Source organism: Melitaea cinxia, chromosome 11 (assembly GCF_905220565.1).
Source record: "Melitaea cinxia chromosome 11, ilMelCinx1.1, whole genome shotgun sequence".
In the NCBI taxonomy this organism is placed as follows: domain Eukaryota; kingdom Metazoa; phylum Arthropoda; class Insecta; order Lepidoptera; family Nymphalidae; genus Melitaea; species Melitaea cinxia.
The window spans coordinates 652,274-675,284 of NC_059404.1; the positions used below are offsets into that span (position 1 = coordinate 652,274).

General features: G+C 34.6%; 1 protein-coding gene across 1 annotated transcript; it reads right to left on the reverse strand.

Moving 5' to 3' along the window:
- Positions 1 to 369: 369 nt before the first annotated feature.
- Positions 370 to 13,768, reverse strand: LOC123657678 (iodotyrosine deiodinase 1). The gene is made up of 4 exons (XM_045593202.1): positions 13,522 to 13,768; positions 2,066 to 2,287; positions 1,363 to 1,679; positions 370 to 624 (listed from the first exon to the last, which is right to left on the reverse strand). The coding sequence occupies exons 1-4, from the start codon at positions 13,697 to 13,699 to the stop codon at positions 442 to 444; spliced, it is 900 nt and encodes a 299-aa protein (XP_045449158.1). The 5' UTR covers positions 13,700 to 13,768; the 3' UTR covers positions 370 to 441.
- Between the last annotated feature and the right edge of the window lie 9,243 nt (positions 13,769 to 23,011).

Consider the following 23,011-nt stretch of genomic DNA (forward strand, 5'->3'; position numbering starts at 1 on the left):
TAGACGTCGCCGCTGTCGTTAACTCTATTTCTATTATAGTCGACTATGGAATTTTCCGTTTGCGACTATTCAAAATTATAGTTTAATTGTAATAGTTCGGGATGAAATTTTGTGAATTATGATCGGTTATTTGGTTACAATAAAAATTCTTGTAAAATTGTTTTTTTTTAAATATATTTTGTTTGCGTTTTTTGTGTTTTTGTGGTTATTTTATTAAATTTTTTAAATACGTTCATTTGTTTTATTTTTACAAAAATACCGCGTATATCCCAAGTAAGGTCGAAGTTTCTGAACATGTACCAATACCGTGCCATGAAAGGAAAACTAAGTTGCCATAAATCATTAAAAGGTTAAACATAAACGAGAACAAAAAAATTAAAAAAAAATCTAGACGTATTTATAAATTGAGCAAAATTCAGTTGCCTAGACAAAAAATTCGATTTAGACGTTTATTAAAATTTCTTCTAAGCTCTTTCTCTTAATGTCTGGCACGGTGGTGTCTTCATGGGGTCTTCCGACTGGTAGCAGTAGTTCTAAACGTTCATTAGCTGGTCTTGATAAGAGATCTCTCAAGCGAGAGTTGCAATTCAGAGGCGTAGAGGTTAGGGCTACGAGGCCACAGTACTGGAAATTAAAAGGCAATTTATTAAATTAATTAGCTTGATATTGTACAAGAACAAAATTTAGCTTTCTAACGAAGTTCTTCAATTGGGCTTTCCCAATAGAAGAATATATCTATAAAAATAATAATATATCTAATATATCTATCCTAAGTTAATTATTTGACACAACTAATTCATTCATTCTATAAATGAATAAAACAAAGTCGGTTCCCCCTGTCTGTATACTTAGATCTTTAAAAGTATGCAACGGACTTTGATACGGTTTTCTTTAGTAAATAGATTGATTCCAGAGGAAGGTTTATATGTATAGTACATGCATAATATAGGAGAGGAACAGTGATAGTTTTGGATGCGAAGCTGGGGCGGGTCGCTAGTAACTAATGAACAAATAAAATCTAATAAACAAATCCGAAGATGCGGGATTTGGCGCCACAACGCACAAGACTGATACAAAATTGGAAGATAATCTTGATGTTATTGTGATTTAGAAAACAAACTGTTTGTTTAAACAAGATAGTTTTGAAATTTATGGTATGGTTTTTTAAAATGTTTTGTTACATCGTCAATTTTAATGGGAAGATCAAGTTCTGAAATCATAACGTTTGGGCAAGAGGACAAATCAGTAAACAAAGACGAAGACGTTATTGCTTAACCATGTGGGAATATACAATGTTCAATTTGATGAACAATCAAATAATTTTAACAAAATATTATTCTAAAATGAAACAATTAAATCTACCTGAATAGCAGCTAAGAGGAACCCAGCGGCTATAGCAACGCTGATTTCATTGTAATAATGCATCCTCTTTTTTCCATCAGCTCGCCAGGAGTACGTCTGTCTGAAGACCAGGATAAGAGCTGGTGCGTCCGACAGATAAGGCTTTTTGTAGTTGGTAGCGAAGGGTTTTAAGTCTGTCACCCATTGTCTAGACATTCTTCGAGCGTAATTTTGTTCTTCCTCTTCTTCTACGATGCCTCTGATCGCTTCCTTTGTGCTTGGATCCTGGACGACTACGAATGTCCAAGGTTCTGTGTGGGCTCCTGATGGTGCCGTACCTAACTCATATTTTCAATTATATTTTGTTATAGAGTACAATACAAGGTCATAAGAGTCCCCAAATAAGCTTACAATTGGCAATACTACTGTCATTAAAGAGTGTTATTAATAAAAAAGTTTAAGCTTGGTCGTTTAATAATTTATCCAACTTTATTAAAGTTCTTTGTATGTAAATTTAATTTTTGCGTAAGATAACAAAAAGGTATTAAAGGAATTTATAAAAGTGGTGGGCTGTTTTACGATATTTTGCGATTTAGACTTTTTAAGCTATATAAAAAAAGTCTGTCAAATAGAAACAGTACTTTAGACACAAGGTTTTTAGTTTTGCAACAAGAGATTTTAGAGGTATATCAGGTTTATTTACGGTTAATTTAAACTTATCTACCTGCTGTCTTTACGATGTTATCTAGAACCTCCTGAGGTATCGGTTCAGTACTGAATTTTCTAACAGTTCTTCTCTTTGCCATTAGCTCGTAATAGTCGAGAGATCTTTGTAGGACATCAGCTATCGACCTCTTGAGAGGTTTGTAGGGAATGTGAGGAGTGTCTTCAGGTATCGCTGGTAGGAGGAAATCTGGATCGTCATCATCATCTGGATGTTCTCGTTCTGCAAATGTGATTGACTTTAGTAGTATTTAGTATCTTTTTCATTACTTTTTCAATATTTCTTTTTTATTATTACTATGATGTTCTTTGAACTAATATTTTATTTGATTAACACAGTACTTAAAATTTTGTGTTTTCTATAGATATATCGACGTCTAGTGTAGTGGTACGTGTGCAGTGTAGGCATCTAAACACTAAAGTTTTGCGGGTTTTTCGTACAAACATTTCTTTTCGGTTTGGATGTCTGTTCTAGTGGGTCTACCCTCTATGGCTCGGAGAGTACGTTAAACTATTCTCCCGGTTGTTATCATAAACAAAGAGCAATCGTTACTCACAATAGGAAATATATCCGCTAACCTGCAAAATAACAAGCATGCAGTGGATTAAGCTCCGACCCTTCTCCTATATGGAGAAAGAGGACTACGCCTAGCAGTTTTATGTTACAGGTTGAATCGTAATACATATACGAGTACATATATAACATTCATTAATTGGTCCTTCGGTTCCTTAGTCCGTCTGTTGTAGACGATTTAGACAGTGTCAGACAGACACTGTGTCGCCTAGGACACTCTTCAGAAAAACGCAGAGTTGCATAAGCTCTGCGCCACCCTCTCGACCTCACTGGCTAGGCCCACAGGAACGACGAGTCGATACGTGTGGAGCCAGTTCGGCTGTAAATATACATAAACAGACACAAACTTGCACACACACACACACACACACACACACACACACACACACACACATACATACATACATACATACATACATACATACATACATACATACATACATACATACATACGAGTACATACACACATACGAGTACATACATACATACGAGTACATACATACATACGAGTACAGACATACATACGAGTACATACATACATACGAGTACATACATACATACGAGTACATACATACATACGAGTACATACATACATACGAGTGCATACATACATACGAGTACATACATACATACGAGTACATACATACATACGAGTACATACATACATACGAGTACATACATACATACATATTAGGTGTACAAATAAGTTTTAGAACAGTTTTCAAAAAATTCAAGATTTATTAAAAAAGAAGTAAAACACAGTTATTTATCGAAGTAATCTCCATCGCGCTTGCATGACCTTCAGCCATCTCTCAGGTAACTCGCGGATGCCTTTCGCAAAGAAACTTTCGTCTTGCGAGATGAGAAATTTAGCGACCCATTTTTCTACTTCTTCAAATGTTTTGAATCGCACGTCAGACAAATCGTTCTGCATTTTCCGAAATAAATGATAATCGGATGGGGCTAAGTCTGGTGAATAGGCCAGGTGTGGTACAGCTTCCCATCCAAGCGCTAGTAACGTATCTTTGACCGGTTTACCCATATGAGGCCGCGCGTTGTCATGGAGCAGTTTTACTGGACGTTTTCCTTTACCAGAAAATGGACGTTTCTTCTCAATTTCTTGATTCACTCGTATCAATTGATGACAATAGCGATCGGCAGTAACTGTTTGACCAGGTTTGAGAAGTTCATTATACAGTAAGCTTTTCATATCCCACCATATGCACAGCATGACTTTGTTACAATGAACATTGCGCTTTGGCGTGGATGTTGTCGGCTCGCCGGGGTCAATCCAATGATATTTACGTTTCGGATTATCAAAATAAATCCACTTTTCATCGCCGATCACAATTTTCTACAAGAAAGACTTTCTATGTTGCTTGTTGTAAAGACTCACACAAATGTTAAGACGGCTGTTTTTATTTTCTTGAGTCAGAAAGTGTGGTACCCACTTTGTTCCTTTTCGAATCTTACTCATTGCTTTTAAACGATAAGAAACAGTTTGTTGAGTTACTCCAAGCTGTTTCGAAAGTTGTTTCTCCGTCTGACAAGAGTTTTCATCCAGCAACGCTTGCAGTTCCTGATCGTCCACCTTTACAGGAGACCCGGTGCGTTCACGGTCACTAACGTCGAAATCACCTTCTTTGAATCGCTTATACCAATACTCACATGTACTTTTAGATACAATGTTGTCTCCAAGAACAGAACATATCGATTCACACGCTTTCCTAACACTTTTTTCCTTGGTGTTTAATTTACAGAATTTATAGGTTATGTTTATGACTCCTTTACGTTTCGATACTACATATCAAGCGCCATCTATGATAAGTGAGCGGGACCTTTGAATTAACTTAGAATAGCTGTTATGATACAAAATCGAAGTGTCCTAAAACTTATTTGTACACCTAATACATACATACATACATACATACATACATACACACACACACACACATAGACACACACACACACACACACACACACACAGAGACACACAGACACACACACACACACACACACACAGACACACAGACACACAGACGCACAGACGCACGCACGCACGCACGCACGCACGCACGCACGCACGTACGCACACACGCACACACACACACACACACACACACACACACACACATACACACATACACACATACATACATTCATACATACATACATACATTAATACATACATACATATATACACACATACATACATACACACATACATACATACAAAATACTTAATAAGCTGACGACACTAATAATCAAAACACAATTATAGTGGTTATTGTGTTCAACAAATTAGGTTAAATTTTGGCTAAGAAGAACCTTTTAACTTGCCTCTTAAATGAGTCACGTGAAGGAGCTTTACGGATGGACTCAGGTAACATATTCCAGAGACGAACAGCAGAAACAGAGATTATAAGGAAATTTCTATGCGCAGGAAGCCGCGAGCAAGATAAAATGTTTAACATGAGCATGTGTATAACGTCATTTAATGTCAGAACTTAAGAGAATTTAATACGATTGCGCACTTATGTAAATAAGTAACCTCGATTTGCAATAATTTTATTGTATCAAGTGAGTCGTATTTATCTAAGCCGGAATGTCAAGGGTTATTTTCTTTGTTTCAATTCGATACATATTTCAATTTGTAAAACGATTATTCGAAAGTCTTTTTGAAATCTATCAAATAAAGTTATCTAACTACGACTATCTCTTGAATATGTATTAAAAGATATCTATGTACAGAAGTAGTTTGGATATAAATGTGTACATGAGAAATATTTAAGTAGCCTAAGTTACTCCTTACTACATCAGATATTTGCCAGTGAAATTCCCGTCAAAATTGGTCCAGCCGTTTCAGAGATTTTTTTTTTTTTTATGTCACTAGGTCGGCAAACAAGCGTACGGCTCACCTGATTGCAAGCGATTACCGTAGCTTATAGACGCCTGCAACACCAGAAGCATCGCAAGCGCGTTGCCGACCCAATCCCCAATCCCCCCAGGAGCTCTGGTCACCTTACTCACCAACAGGAACACAATACTGCTTGAAAACAGTATTATTTAGCTGTGGTCTTCTGTAAGGTCGAGGTACTTCCCCAGTCGGGCTGCTCCATATTTTGAGCAGGAAATTCCTGCTGTGCCCTACCTCAGTTAATTAAGATTAGCTGGAACAAACAAACAGATAGACAGAGAGACAGAAGAAAATTGTAAAAAATGTTACTCTGGTATATGTAACGTGTATACATTCACATGCATATAGTAAAAAGCGGTTATTTTAATATTACAAACAGACAATCCAATTATTATTTATTTGTATAGAAAACGTATTATAAAAGCCTTTGTGAGATCATTTTTTCTGGCAAAACACATGAGATCACGCCATTTTTGGCTCGAACTTGTGGAGGCCTGTCCAGTAGTGAACTGCGATAGGCTGATGTGATGATATGATGTGATGATGTTCTGGTTTGTGTATTGTACTTATATCTGCTATAAACATTACGGTTTTTTTTTTAATTTAAAAATTTTAATCCACGGGCTCAAAATGCCCGTGCCTTTTGTTGATCATGCATGCACTATAATAATACCACAGGCGATTTTTCTTTATTACTACAGATCAACAGTCCTGTGACTGCCTAGTAAAACTAGGACGTGGTCCGACGCTGACGGTTTTTTTTCCTTACTAAATACGTGTGTATACATTATTATGTATGTGTGCATTTATATATTGTATAATTATGTATTTATATTATATTTTTATTATCTATATGTTAAGATTGTACACGCTCATTTTGCGACTGTTTTATAAGTTTCCTGTAGCAGGACTACTGGAAGAGATTCCATCATGGGATAAGTAGTGCCTTTGTACCAGTATTATTTATAAGAGCTATTTCCTTTTGCTATCCTAGTGTACATAAATTGTTAAATAAATAAATAAAATAAATAGTAATACTATATGGAGAAGTGTACACATAATTCCTTTCTGATTTCTGAACATTATTATTTTTCTTATCTATGTCTATATTTACACTTATTTCCTAGTTACCATATATGTACACTTATGTTCTACTTACAATGTACACTTAACCTATGTTACTGTTAGTAGGGTTTTTTTTCATATATAGTTATTATTTATATTTATCTATTTATAATTTATCTATTTTTATTATTTACTTAAATTTCACTACATAATTATTTATTTATCTATTTATTTATTTTATTTTATAGGTACATCCACAGAACACATATAAAACACTATATATGATTCACTATTACATTATTATCTAATATGTATCCTATTCCGGGGTACACAACATTCCACATGTCATGTCATGAAGCAAGTATAATTAAAACTATTTCACATAAAAATTAAAAGTAAAGATCCTACTTGTTAAAAATAAAATTCATTTGATTCAAAAGTAAAGTCAAGTCAAGATAATATTAATAATGAAACATAGCTAGCATTCAATAATAATAAATTAAATAATAAGAAGTTCAATAATATATATTGCTGAGGATAGGTGTCTTCTTTAGGTAGGAAAAAAGTCGGACCTTAATATAAATATTGTTGATAATAAAAAGCAATGCAGGTATTCTTCGCTTGTTTCGTAAAGTTCTCGAATGTTACAAGTATTCGAATTACGCTTTATCGTGTGAAAATAATTTCATAGTCTTGCATTGGAATAACCAAATACTTTTTTCTTTGTCTTATTGTGTCTGTGGTTGCTTATTTGTGTGATTCTCGAACATAATTATGATTAATTTCATTGGTCATTAACCTATGTTGATGTTACATAATATGTATTTTACTTCTAAGCTTTACGTTCCTTTTTTATACAGTTAGTCAGTTAGTCAGTTCAGCCTATTGCAGTCTGCTGGGCACATGCCTCCCCAGGTTCGCGCCAGACATCCCGGTTTTCATACAATAAAAATTGTTTTGCAAGCTCGTTTTTACTAAGTATTTTCTTTTATGTACAAAATTGTTTTGCAAGCTCGTTTTTACTAAGTATTTTCTTTTATGTACTTTTTCCAAATCACAATTAGTTGTGCCATATTTCCCCTTTACATATCGACACAATAGCTAATAAGCTATACAAGATAATACTGACCAAAAATATATATATCTGTGCAAATATCAGAACGTGCCTCAACCGATAACGAACCCCAGAGCTTCAGAGTCATGAAAGTTTCGCCATCACTCAGAACGGGAACAGCAGTGATAACTGTAGTAACTAGTAAATAAAACGAGTAAAATAAACTCACATTACAAATTAAATAACATTTTTTTCGTATCTGAATACAAAATTATTAAACTTATTATTTTAATATTTAGATAGCTGTCTCTGGGACTACAACATTACTACATTTTGAATTTACTATCGCGATTTTGATTTTCGTCCTTACTCCCATGGGAATAATGCAGAATTTTGAGATAAAGTGTCCTTTATCACAGCTTCTGATATGGGCTCAAATTGTATCAAATTAAATTTACATTCATTCAATAGTTTCTGTTTGATAGGGCAAAGTATAAACATCATTTTATACCTTGCATATTAAAAAAAATATGCAAGGTATAAAAAAACTGAGGTAATAATCCCCAACTGGGGAATTACGAGTACTTCGAAATTACACCGATTTTGATAATTCTTTTTATAGTAAATTGCTGGTGCTTGTCATATGGTCCAATTTGAATTTAAGGGAGATTCGACTCGTAATTTTGGACTATCGCAAAAAACCAAATATTTGAAGTTAATTTTTTTTAGAACACACAATTATCGTAATTGGTTGGTGGAACATGGTTTCCGCAACAGCAATTATCGATTTTATCAAAGCATAAATGACAATAAAAAAACCACATACATATAGATTTAATCTCAGTATTTATATTATAATAATTTTAATCGTTTTTAAATTATTGTAACATTTTTGACAGACGGCGATAGAATTGCTCCATAAGTGCACAATGAAGGAAGTCATTATCACAAATTGCTTATAAAATATGTCAGCAAGAACATATTTTAAAATACCTTTTATTCTGTCAATATTTTATCATAAAATATGAGAAAAAATATTATTGGGACCTTTATCAACGCAAATAGCACCCAAAACAATGATTGTTAGAATTTTTGTCTGTTTGTTTTTACGTTTGTGCACGCTAATCTCAGAAACAACTTATCCGGTTTAGTTGTCTGTTTCATGTCAATCGGTTCATAAATAAAAGGTTACGCCAATTTAAAGAATCACGTTGAACATGTAAATACCAAAACGATAGTGTTTATAATCCAAAATAAACCAAGAGCTATATCCAAAAAATGCTGTCCAATGTCACTATTCCACGCGAACGAAGTCGCGGGCATAGCTAGTCTATAAAAATAAATAAATTTGGAGCGTCTGATTGTAATATTAAAATAGCCGCTTTTTAATAAATGAATATGGATTTATACACGGTACATATGACATGGATATGTACATATGCTAAAATAACATTTTTTACAATTTTTGTCTGTCTGTCTGTTTGTTCCGGCTAATCTCTTCATGTGTTTACATGAACCTATTTTGACGGGACTTTCACAGGCCGTTAGCTGATGTAATAAGGAGTAACTTAGGCTACTTTTATTTTAGAAATTTATTGATTTTATAACTCTGCGAACCGAACAATAACTTTTTGTTAAATTCCACGCGGACGAAGTCGCGGAAATATTTAGTTATTAATAAGATTAAAACAACTCGCACGAATACGAGTGTATTACAATTTAAAATCATGTTGTTTTAAAATCATTTGTAATGACAAATTAGTTGTATTATTTTTTTAAATATATCCACCCTGAGCGGGAATCGAACCCGTAAATCGTCAGTATTATAGACGACTATACACACCACCACGAAGGAGCTTTAAATAGTGCCAAAATAGTACAGATTGTGTAGCTAATGCGTCACTATGTCTCCAGACATATTCAACGTCACGAACGTAACATTTCAGTGTAAATACAGATGTTTCTACTTTTAAAATAGGTATTTTTTTTAGGTATTAGCGACCCTCCTTTACTTAAACGTCTGACACGATTTCTTCTACTACGGTACCCACTTGAGTAAGAAGTTGACTAATTTTTATATATATGTCAAACGTTGTTCTGTCAAATAAATAGGGACATATCACCTAGGAGTATTAAATGACAACCTATTCTCAGACCTACTAAATATACACAAAAAATAGTTCGATAACAAACACCTTTTATATATTAGACTGAAATAAATATATTTACTATATTTATATGGTATTGCTGTGTGGTTACGGCAGTAAAGAATAATTATAGCCACCCCCTCTCTTATCGTGGGTGTTGTAAGAAGCGACTAAGGGATAACACAGTTCCACTACTACCTTGGAACTTAAAAAGCCGACCGATAGCGGGATAACCATCCAGCTACTGGCTTTGAAATAAGGCCGAAGACGGGCAACAGCATCTTCGGTGCGACAAAGCCAGCCCTGCGAACATCAACCCGCCTGCCCAGCGTGGTGACAATGCACAAAACACATGAGTTCACGGCACTTTTGGCGCCAAATTTTGAAGACCTATGTCGAGGAGTGGACTGTATCAGGCTGAAATGATGATATGGTCTATGGTTTCAATGGTCTCATGTCCACTGCCTAGTTGTAAGATTATAGATTTAACAAAACAACCCGCCATGCCTGCCAACCAGCTAATCCTATATACAACATCGGGGTAGTTAAAAAGTGTAACATGGGTAAAACGAGTTTTCTATTGGTACTACATTGTGATGTATAACGTCTTTAAGCTTCCCACTGCTAGGCATAACTTTCTAATGAAGAAGGATTGGCGTTTAACTCTCCATGATTTTATTTAACACTCGGTCGTCTGTTCCTAAGGTAAGCAACTTACCTAATGCTTGAATTATGAACGGCCGACTGATATAGCTAAATATTTTTAGGTATTTTTAAACAACCAGGTCGCCATACAAGCGTACGGCTCAACTGATGAAAATGGCATGGAAAAACCATAGCCTATAGACGCTTGCAACACCAGAAGCATCGCAAGCGCGTCACTGGCCCTACCCCCAGTCCCCCCAAGGAGCTCTGGTTACCTTACTGACCACAGGAACACGTCACTGCTTGAAAGCAGTTTTATTTTTTAGCAAATAAAAAAGTATTATTATTATTATTATTATTATTATTTAGCTGTGATCTTCTGTAAGGTCGAGGTACTTCCCCAGTCGGGCTGCTCCAGATTTTGAGCAGGATATTTCCTACTGTGACAATATTATAAATACGACACGAACTGATACAATTATCTGTACTTTTTGTTTCTATCCAAAGCGTTTATCTATTTTTATCTTTTTATTTTAAATAGAACTAGTGATAAAATATTATCAACTTACGGATAAAAATTTCTACACACTCGATTAGTCGAACTCAATTGCTAAAGTAACAAAAAAAAGTAATTTGGTTATAAATATTGTAGGTAGTGGTATTTATTTAACGCTATCTTATGTCCTATTTTATATATACGACTTGTAACCATTTAATACTATTGTAGGATAATTAATATACAACTAGACGTTATATCATGAATAAATTCGCACTAGATATTAACTTACAATTATGAAAGCAGCGCATTCAATTTCCTGCTGTAATTTTTGTGAGGTTGTTACAAACATACATACAGACATCAACAATATTAAACGTGTTGCTATGGCATCTATTGCTCTCATAAATGTCTCTATATTTATTTATTCCTAAATGTATCTCCTGTGCAGTTAGAATTATAATATAACTATTTATAACTCGTCAGGTTGCCATTCAAAGTAGTTAGTGTGACTCATGTGTGAAATTAAAATTAAGTGTTTAGACAACTGGAAAGAGTATTTTAACAAAAGATCGGTTGAAAAGGGTATATGGTATAAAACAATTCAAAACGAGCCGCCCAACGCACAACTTTCAATCAAAAACGAATCATCCGAATCTTTTCTGAAGTTCATTAAAAACCATACAATGTTGACTTTGAATATCTCCCTAGCAGTTACGTTTAATTATTATTTATTTTTTTTAAACAATTGTTACCATACCAAGCACAATCATTAACCATATCCTGTGTTTACAAATAACGGAAAAAACATTATTCTTAATGTTATGCATTTATGCAGCTTGTATGAGTATGATTTAATAAGAATTTTATTTAGATTCATAACGAATAAGGAATTTCATTCGCTTATTATGAATGCACATAACATCAATTATGAATCACTAACTATTACTCACGACTCCACTCGAATTTTGAATTATGCACCTATATTATTTTTAAAGATTAAGCTCTGATCCTTCTCCTACATCGGGAACGAGGCCCAGCAGTGGGATATTACAGGCTGAAGCGATTATTTTTTGCACCCTTATCGGAACTTTTTCCTAAACAATTATTATCAATAAAGGTTGTCACGAAGAGATCGCCATAAGCGATAAGGCCGCTTTAGCCTTTAATGTATATTGTTATGGTTCTAAGTTCCCTTTTTCATTTTCAAAATATTATTAGAAAATAAACTAAGTACTTTATTATGATTTTACTGCAATAGTTTATAGAGCTACTCAACTTCTACATACTGTATAAAGAAACCTACACAGGAATTTAAATTGGACTTCGAGGATCACAATTTTGATCAACTCATCCTTTTTGTACTACATATCTTAAAGCACTAAACGTACAGTCAGAAATACAAAAAAAACCATGTGTTTCAGACCACACGACTGAAGTAAGACTTCTATTTCTGGCTATGCCCTACCTCGACCATAGGATTTTCAGTCTGGGCGTTTGTGTAAAATATGTATTATTTTATTTTTATTGTTACACATTTCTTCTTTATGATTAAATTTAATTCAATAATAACTGTTTTATTTTTGTAATTATATACGATTATTGCTTGCATTTTTGTCATTAAATACCGTAAAATAATTTAATTAATGTTTACGAGAATAGATATTTTATTTTATTTTTAAAAATAAATACTATTTTTAGATTTAAAAAGGTGAGTTTTTTGTTGTATAAACCTTGAAATGTTTCGTTTAGGTGTTTTTGCCAAAAAGGTGCAGTTTTTTGTCATAAAAATCCATGTGGCTAAGTAGACGGGTTGATGACCTTAGTGACGTAATACTTATTAAAATGCTTACAAGTGGTAATTACAATTTTATTTTATTTTTCGAGTAATTTTTTGCGTACGATTGTTATATTTGGACATCATTATATATTTTTAATAAAATAAAATATAGATAGTAAGCCGATTTGCATTAGCCATACAGGTGGTTGATGGTCTGGGTGTTACTGCAGCCCTTGTAGGTCTCCCCACCGTGCCTCGGAGAGTACGTTAAGCCGTAGGTCCCGGTTGTTATCATGTACACCTGATAGCGATCGTTACTCGTAGTAGGGAATATATCCGCTAACCCGCATTGGAGAAGCGTAGTGGATTAAGCTCTGATCCTTCTCCTACATGGGGAAAGAGGTCTTTGCCCAGTAGTGGGATATTACAGGCTGAAGCGAATCCGATCTGGTGTAGTGATGATGCACGGACGGTTCGCGTGTCGATTCCCGCTCGGGATATATATTTGCATTTATACAAATATTTCTTTTCGGTTTGGGTGTCTGATCTTGTTGGTCTCCACACCGTGGCTCGGAGAACATGTTGAGGTGTCGGTATCGGCTGTTTTCATAAATACCTGGTAGTGATCGTTACTCATAGTAGAGAACATATCCGCCAATCCGCAGTGGAACATCGTGGTGGATTAGGCTCCAACCGTTCTCCTACATGGAGACAGAGACCTATGCCCAGCAGTGGGCTATTACAGGCTAAATTGTGACATAGTAATGAATGTCACTAACCTCTACCAATGTTAATGTTCGCTAAATTCTTTTTCGAGGCAGTCCTATTTCTATTATGATTTTCTTCTAATCTATTATTATGAAACATTGTAAAGGCAATAAAAAACACAATTAACACTGTGTACACTATAAAACAATTGCTTTCTAACGTCCAAACTACGAGCGAAATAATATTCATGGTCGTTTTACCGCGTAATATAACTTTTTCTAATTGACACAAGTACTCCGCACGCACGCACGCGGCCGACTGAACGTTTTCATTTACGGCTCGTAATAACAAAATTATTTGCAGTCTGTGTTATCTGCTGGCTATTTAATACCACATTGGAACGCATTAAAGTTTATTTTATCATATTCCTTTAAGTGAGCATTTTTTTTTAAATTTGTTTTATAAACGCATGCGACCTTGAATATTCCAGACGAAAAAATGTGAACTGTGTAATGATCGCGCGTGCGCTAAAATTGTTCTGGTATTTAACTTTTAATTAAAATAAAGATAAATTATCCTACTAATATTATCAACGCGAAAGTTTGTCTGTATGGATGTTTGTTCCTCTTTCACGCAAAAACTACCAAATGGATTTTAATGTAAGCTTATAATAATATAGCTATTAGAATAACACATAGGAAATAATTTTTAAAGATAGTGTGTGAATTGTCCAAAATATAACGATAATTGTCAAGTAAGTCGGAAAAAAATCTGCCATCTGCGAGGTATTCTGGCGTACCTACGCTGCAAAAACTGTAGTTTACCTAGTGTATATTTACGCAAAAACAGTGATTCATAAATACAATAAAAGTTGAGAATATTGTCTAATGCACATTTGGTAGCAACAAATTGATTTTATGTCACAGAACCAATTTTGATGAATTTTGGTATAAAGAAAGATATTGAGAAGATAAGCTACTCGAAGTACTTACTGATCATGCGCAGACAAAGTCGCGGGTACCAGCTAGTTATTAAATATAGTAGGTCATTAGCCATTTCAACTAATGTGTTTTATCAGGAATATTTTTTGTTGTTTATTATGTAACACGACACGAAGATGTACAGCATTGTGTATCGTCTATACATGTAAAAAAATAAATAAAATCGGAGTGTCTGTTTGTGATATTAAAATAGCCGCTTTTTACAAATGCATATGTATGTACACACAGTAGGTATATATACCAAAATAACATTATTACAATTTATGTCTGTCTGTCTGTGTCTGTTTGTTTGTTCTGAAAAAGCTGGACCGATTTTGACGGGACTTTCACTGGCAGGTAGCTGATGTAGTAAGGAGTAGTAACATTGGCTACTTTTATTTTGAAATTTATTTATTTTATAACTTTGCGAATTGAACAATAATTTTTTGTTAAATTCCACGCGGGTGAAGTTGCGGGCACAACTAGTGTATTTATAATATTTTTATTTTAATAGTTGTATATTGCTATTTATTCGTTGAATGAAATGTCAAATGCATTCTTTACCATAGATTATATACTAACAAAGATAAAATCCTAGATATGATACAAGTAATATTATTAAAATATTTTGGCTCGCACAAACTCGAATATGAGTACCGACTCACTAGCAAATTGATATTATAAAGCTGAAGAGATGGCTTCGACGTGCTAATTTCAGAAATTATTGGCTCCAATTGAGAAATTTGCTTAGTGTGGGATAGAGTAGAGATAGAGTAGGGCTATAGGCTGTTATAATACGACCAAAAGCAGCGGAGCATATAAATAATAATAATTGTGTTTGCTCACAAACAAAATAAGAACCGACTTCAATTACATCGACTTGTAATACAACGTAGACGAAAAAATAGTCAAGTAGATACGCGTTACCAAAGATTACTCAAAAAGTAGTTAACAGAACTCGATTAAATTTAAATGGGACCACATGATAAACATCGGCTTTCGATTAAATTAAAAATCATCAAAATCGGTACACCCAGTAAAAAGTTATGCGTATTTTCGAGAGTTTCCCTCGACTTCTCCGGAATCCCATTCCCTTTCGATTAAAACAAAAATCATCGAAATCCCGTCCGATCTCTCCTTTTTTTGCAGTTTATTTTATAATAAAGATAAAAATACTAAATTCCCCTTTAAGAACTAAGTACCGCATGACTAGAATTTGCAAAACTCAATAGCGTCTTGATATTCTGCGCGAAAGGTTTACATGCAATTTGTAATTGCAAATGCTTCGTTGAAGGTCGAAGGGATCCTTGACCGAGCTTGAAGTATACGTAGCCGCTAACACTTTATTGAAGCGACTAGCCAAGTACATATAGGCACCTACTTAGTTACAATACGCTTGGGATGTGATTACATTTCTTGTTTGGTGATGTATAAAGGAATTTATTAGTGATAGGAATCTACTATTGAGGCGGGAGAGATTCAACTAGCCCGTTGGTGCAGTTTTTTAAGCGACTTCAAAAAAAGGAGGTTACTCAATTCGACCGTATACCTATATTTTTTTTTTTTTTAATGTATGTTCGGGGATAACTTCGTCGTTTATAAACCGATTTTGATAATTCTTTTTTTGTTGGAAAGGAGATATCCGTGGTGTGGTACCATGATAAGGAAACCAGGATCTGATGATGGGATCCCAGAGAAATCGAGGGAGACTCTCGAAAATTCACATTATTTTTATACTGGGGGGTACCGATTTTGTTAATTTTTAAGTTAATCGAAAGCTGATGTTTATCATGTGGCCACATTTAAATTTCATCGAGATCTGATTACAACTTTTTGAGTAATCTTTGATAACGCGTATTTACTTGACTATTTTTTCGTCTACCTACGTTGTATTACTTGTCGATGTAATTGAAGTTGGTTTTTTTAGTAATCCTACTTTCTGCACCGAGTTGTAGAATCGATTCCCGCCACGAATCTATACATAAATAATTTATAATTAGCTATTTTTAGTTGAGTTTCTTAAGATCAGACAATCGTGTGTATATGTTAAAGGCGTAATATTTATCTAGTACAAAGTTTATCTGAGTTTATCTCTCTGTTCTCAGTTGATAACTAACATGTGTGTGGTTTTCCTCGTAATTCTGGAGGTCAAAATAAAAACCTGGGTTAGATAGATTAAGTTATCTATTGATACAAAATTGAAATGACATCGTAATCGACATTTTTAACCGAGTTCTTCTTTTTTTATGTAGGTACGAGAATGTTACCTCAGTACTTTTGACTGGGTTGGGTTTTAATTTAATAGAAAGATGGTAAGTGTTATGTGTTCCCATTTAACCATTTAAAATTAATTGAGATCTGACAAGTACTTTTCGAGTTACATATATCCAATAATACGTAGCTATTTACTTGACTATTTTTTGGTCGACCTACATTGTATTATATCGCAGAACATTTCACTGGTTATACCGATTTTGATGGTTCTTGTTTTAATCGAAAGCTTATGTTTATCTTATGGTCGCCTTTAAATTTTATCGAGTTTTGATGACTACTTTTTGAGTAATCTTTGATAACGCGTAATTATTTGACTGTTTTTTCGTCTACTTACGTTGTATTACGATGTGATTGAAGTCGTTTTTTTTACGTTTGTGAGCAAACACAATTATGTTAATAATAAATATTATTATTATCTAATCCCGGTGTCTTCACTATTATTATATAGAAAAAGGCACTTAAAATTTGTTTGTCTTATTGTACTACGTGTGACATGCACATGTACTTGTACAGGTCGGTCGGTAATAATAAAAAAGATACGCTTACTCGTAAAAAAACGCATGTTAATCGTCCATGCGTTTCTGAGATACGATGCCTAAACACATACCTACACGCAGAAACTGGCGTAGAAATACGGTACGGCGCGCGGCGGCTTATATCACCCCACTTTTTGTTTTGTACTTAGTAAAATACATTAAATATTACAATATGACTTAAATGCGACAACACAAGATTGACCTAGCGTAAATGACCTCATCTGGTAACTATATATAGGTCTATTTCATTAAATTATTAAGTAATGTAGGACATAATGTTGATTGCGGAAGTATCATTTAGTTAGCTGATTCGTACCGCCATTTTTTTTTCTGGTGTGTATCGTTTTATTTATTTATTTATTTCTTCAAACTGTGTCCTGACAATAATTGACACAAATAAAAAAGTATGCGTGTGAACTCTGACACGTGACTGGAGTTCACTCTTTAAGAACGAAATAATGTCAGAATATCTTTATCGCCAGAGACGTTGCAGTGTAAAACGTCACATTCAGCGTTACTGTCACACGATTTCCTTCCCACATTTTTTTCGTGCCACGGACTTAGGCCGGAAACGATATTATTATCGTTTCTTACGGTTAAGCCTCCAGAAAAAGACAAGTGTACTTCAGAACATCGGCTGAAGTAAAACTTCTTTACTCCTACAGTAATATACGAAACGTAACTCTCTCTCTTTCTATCCTCACTAACTTATGTCTCCATTTAAATTTCCGTTCGCCTCGCCCTATCACACTTTTCGTAACGCTTTCGTCACGCATTCACCAGCTTACTCCCCAAGTCAAGCGTTCGTAAAGAAGTTTTAATTAAAAAATTAATTATCCAATTACATGCAGTCGCTCAGAAGTTACCCAGGTACATAAAATTCGACAATTCTTATTCTAACCGACTTCAAATAAGGAGGTTCTAAATTTAAATGTATTTTTTATTTAAGTGTATAAACTCATAACCATTTACTGAATAAAAATAATTGTGGTAGAATTAGATCAAGATGTCACGAGCACTTTTTAGTTACTCCTCATAATGCTTGTTTACGTGACTATTTTTTCGACTACCTCGATCCACGTAAATTAAAATCGCTTTTTTCATTTGCAAGTAAGCAATTATACCTTGAGATAACTCCTCGCCTTATTGCCTCCACTGGTGACAAGAGAGCTGGTGCATTTTTTGCCCAGAGAATCGGCATAGCGATTCAACGTGGAAATGCTGCCAGCATACTTGGCACAATTCCACGCGGACATGATTTGTACCAAAACTATCTGTAAATATTTAGTTCTTAAGTTGTGAATTGTAAATATGTAACAAAAACAGTACATTAAATGAAAAAAAAAATTATACTTAATTCTTATTTAAATATCCAACCATCATTTCTTAACTATAGCTATTTTCATTAAAAGCAGAGGTCGATTAGTTTTAGTTGTAAAAGGTCAATAAATGAGAGTTGTATTTACATACAAACAAAGTTAATTTATTCCGTTGAAATAATGTGTAACATTAATACGCTTAATTATTCTTAGAAGCTCTTTAGGTCACAAATAAATTGATAATTTATTTAATTAGGAATAAATAAATATTCATAAATCAGTTCGAAACACGTCATTACTATTGAAAATAATTTAAGTAAAGTCATGTGCGATGTGGAAGTGGGCTGGGTCACCCGTGTCGCAGGATGGATGACCGCTGGAGAGTTGTTATGAGACAGCGTGTTGGGCAAATCAGTGTGGAATGTCCTCCTGCTTGCTGGACTGACGACCTACGAAAAATCGCTGGTAGAAACTGAATGAGGATTTTTGAAAATCGGAATGTTTGGCGTGAGCTAGGGGTGGCTTATGTCCAGCAGTAGACTGCGATAGGATGAACCTATGTATTTACATAATCACGTACGTGAAAAAGTTTATATAATCAAAATTTACCAGACCAATGTCTGCTGCTCTTGTTTACAATAATATATAAAAAAAAGCATAGAAAAAATCATCATCATCATTATCATTTCAGCCTATTGCAGTCCACTGCTGGACATAGGCCTCCACAAGTTCGCGCCAAAAATGCGTGAACTCATGTGTGTTGCCCATAGTCACCACGCTGGGCAGGCGGATTGGTGACCGCAGGGCTGGTTTTGTCGCACCTAAGACGCTGCTGCCCGTCTTCAGCCTATGTATTTCAAAGCCAGCGGTTAGATGGTTATCCCGCCATCGGTCGGCTTCTTAAGTTCCAAGGTGGTAGTGGAACCTTGTTATCCCTTAGTCGCCTCTTACGACACCCACGGGAAGAGAGGGGGTGGCTATATTCTTTGGTGCCGTAGCCACACAGCACAATAGAAAAAATAGTAATTAAATATGAAGCACACAAGTAGGCGTTAAAAAGATTTAAGGATTTATTTTCTGTTTCAAAGCATTGCAAATGTTCGACACTCGACCCTAATTAACATAAGATTGTTCGGAATTAACAAAATAAGCCGATTATAACATTATTTTAATGTTAATGATAAATTTTGTCGTCACGCACACAGAAGTATAAAGAGCGCCTGATATTTTATTGAAGCAATATGAATACTGACAATTTTGCTTACATGTGCAAATTGCAACATTAGTGAAAAGTATGGGATGCTCTGTTTGTTGTTTCTGTCAGTTCTGGAACTTCTGAATTTCATTGAACGACAATTACTAACGTGTCAGCTAGTTATTTTGTAATAATTGATTATTAATTAATAAATCGTGAGTTATGAAATTGCTGTGTGGCTACGGCAGTAAGAATATAGCCACCCCCTCTCTTCCCGTGGATGTCGTAAGAGGTGACTAAGAGATAACACAGTTCTATTACCACCTTGGAACTTAAAAAGCCGACTGATAGCAGGATAACCATCCAATAGCTGGCTTTGAAATACATAGGCCGAAGACGGGCAGGGGGTATGGGCAAAACACATGAATTCACGCCATTTTGGGCGCGAACTTGTGGAAGCCTATGTCCAGCAGTGGATTGTATTAGGCTGAAATGATGATGATGATGAGTTATGAAATGTCTGTGGTAACACATTATAATTTATTGTAAAAACAGACCCATTAAAATATTTGTCTTAATATTTTAACATAAAACCTACATAATAAATTTACCAATCGAAATATTAATTAAATTAATTTGAATGAAATTTGAAAAAATTATAATTTCCTATCAGTGAAATAAATTCGCTGTTTTATACAACTAGGTCCGCCAAACAAGCGTACGGATGATCTGATGGTAAGCCTACAACACCAGAAGCATCACAAGCGCGTTGCCGACCCTACCTTACAACAGGGACATAACATTGTTTGAAAGCAGTGTGATTAAGATGTGATCTTCTGTAACCTAAAACCCTAAGATTTTTAATTAATTAAGTTAGTCAAAGTTATAAATAGACGTACTTCTTTTAATATTGATTTATTTTCAATCCAATTATATGGACGTGTTTCGCAATTATTTTGTATTTTCATTTTATATCTATTTCAATATATTATAATTGAATAAATGTTTAATAAATAATTAATATCGTTTTACACGTTAATTTTGCGCTATTTTGAATGTTAAACAGTATTACATTATGGTACTAAGTATAATATCAGCTTTTCTCAGTAAACGGACTACCCAAAACTATTTTTTTTCAATTCAAACCAATAGCACCTGATATTGAGGTTAGCGCGTTTAAACAAACTAACAAATAAAAGATTACCATCGTGATATTTATTTATTTATTTAGAAAAAAAATAGAAACAATTTATGTGATAAACAGCGCAGCAAAAACAATTAGCAGTTTAACAGTGCGCTGTGTTTATTTATTTATTTATTTTTATTTATTTATTTATTTAAGGTGAATTTACAGTTATAATAATATACAATTAGAGTTTATACATATTAGGAAATTACAGAAACCAATTACAAATTCACACAGATAGACATAAAATAGTAATTAAGTTGAGCTCGCGATAGAAACAACTTATACACATTATAAAAATATTATAAATTTCTAAAGTAATAATACTAAAGTGCACAAATAATAATATCATCTATAGCAGGGATGTTAAAGATACGGCCCGCGATCGCAATGTGTCACAGAAATAAGAATCTTGACTTCACACGATTCCTCTACGGAAGTTTTAAAACGCGCGCACCATATTTCTTTTATTTGAATTTGGCCCGCGTTCATTCTAAATTTAATATATGGCCCTCTGCAAAATTGAGTTTAATACCCCTGATCTATAGATTAATTCATCATCATCATCATCATCATCACTTCAGCCTATCGCAGTCCACTGCTGGACATAGGCCCCCACAAGTTCGCGCCAAAAATGGCGTGAACTCATGTGTTTTGCCCATAGTCACCACGCTGGGCAAGCGGGTTGGTGACCGCAGGGCTGGCTTTGTCGCACCGTAGACGCTTCTGTCCGTCTTCGGCCTGTGTATTTCAAAGCCAGCAGTTGGATGGTTATCCGGCCATCGGTCGGCTTTTTAAGTTCCAAGGTGGTAGTGGAACTGTATTATCCCTTAGTCGCCTCTTATGACCCCACGGGAAGAGAAGGGGTGGCTATATTCTTTAAAACCGTAACCACACAACGTACCGATGCTGTGTAGAATAATTAACATAACAAAAAATCACATGTTTTGGTATTTATGTAACGCATGTGTGAAATTCCACAAAGAATCAGGAATTTTAAAATGTTAATATTTAATATTCAAATACCAACATGATTGAATTAATTATTTAAATTTACGTTGTGATTAATTATATTTACTAGATTAGCTCGCTGGCGCAGTTTGCGGTGAGCCTGCTTTTTACGTTGGAGGTAGTGGGGTCGATTTCTGCCCCGAATCTGGATGTGATACATATTTATTTAAAGTGTGTGTATAAATTTGTTACCAAAACATATATTAAACAGTCATTAAGTTGCCTACTTTAGAAACAGACGACCGTGTGTGTTTGTGTATCATATTCATTTAATTCTTAATATTCAAATCGTAAGAAATACATTTTACTTACGATTCTAGGAGAAGGATTGGAGCTTAATTTACCACACTGCTCCACTGCGGGTTAGCGGTTAATAAATTTTATTTACCATAAGTATTGCATTGAAGTGACTTCTAAACATTTAACATAATACTTTTGCCAACATCTTTCTAGGAACGAAGGGTAAAGTTAAAATGTGTCATGTTTTTGTATCTTAATCATTATGTTTGCACGAAGGCGATCTACTTCTGTCGCGTACAATCATCAATTACATCGTTAATAACATCGATTTTTATAAGTTATCTGTGTCCATTCTTTCTTCATACACTTCCCGATGTTGTATTATCCAGTTGTAGATATGCGATACTAGGCTGTTAATATATTTCTATATTATATGTGAATATACAACTTACGATTCAGCCTGTAACATCCCACTGTTGGGCATACGCCTCGTTCTTCATGTATTCGTAGGAGAAGGATGCTGCTCCCGCCATTATATATTCTCTACTAAATGCCAAAAATTGCGTGTGTTTTTCCCATAGTCTCCACGCTGTTCAGACGGGTTAGTTACCGCAGAGCTGGCTTTGTTGTACCAGAGACGCTGCTGCCCGTCTTCGGCCTATGTATTTCAAAGCCAGCAGTTGGATGGCTATCCCGCCATTTGTAAGTTCCAAGGTAGTAGTGGAACAGTGTTAAGCATATATATGCCTATAGGAAACTAGGCAAGTGACATCTTTGCATAAATTAATACAAACTTTAAGTGGACGCCATACTTTAGTAC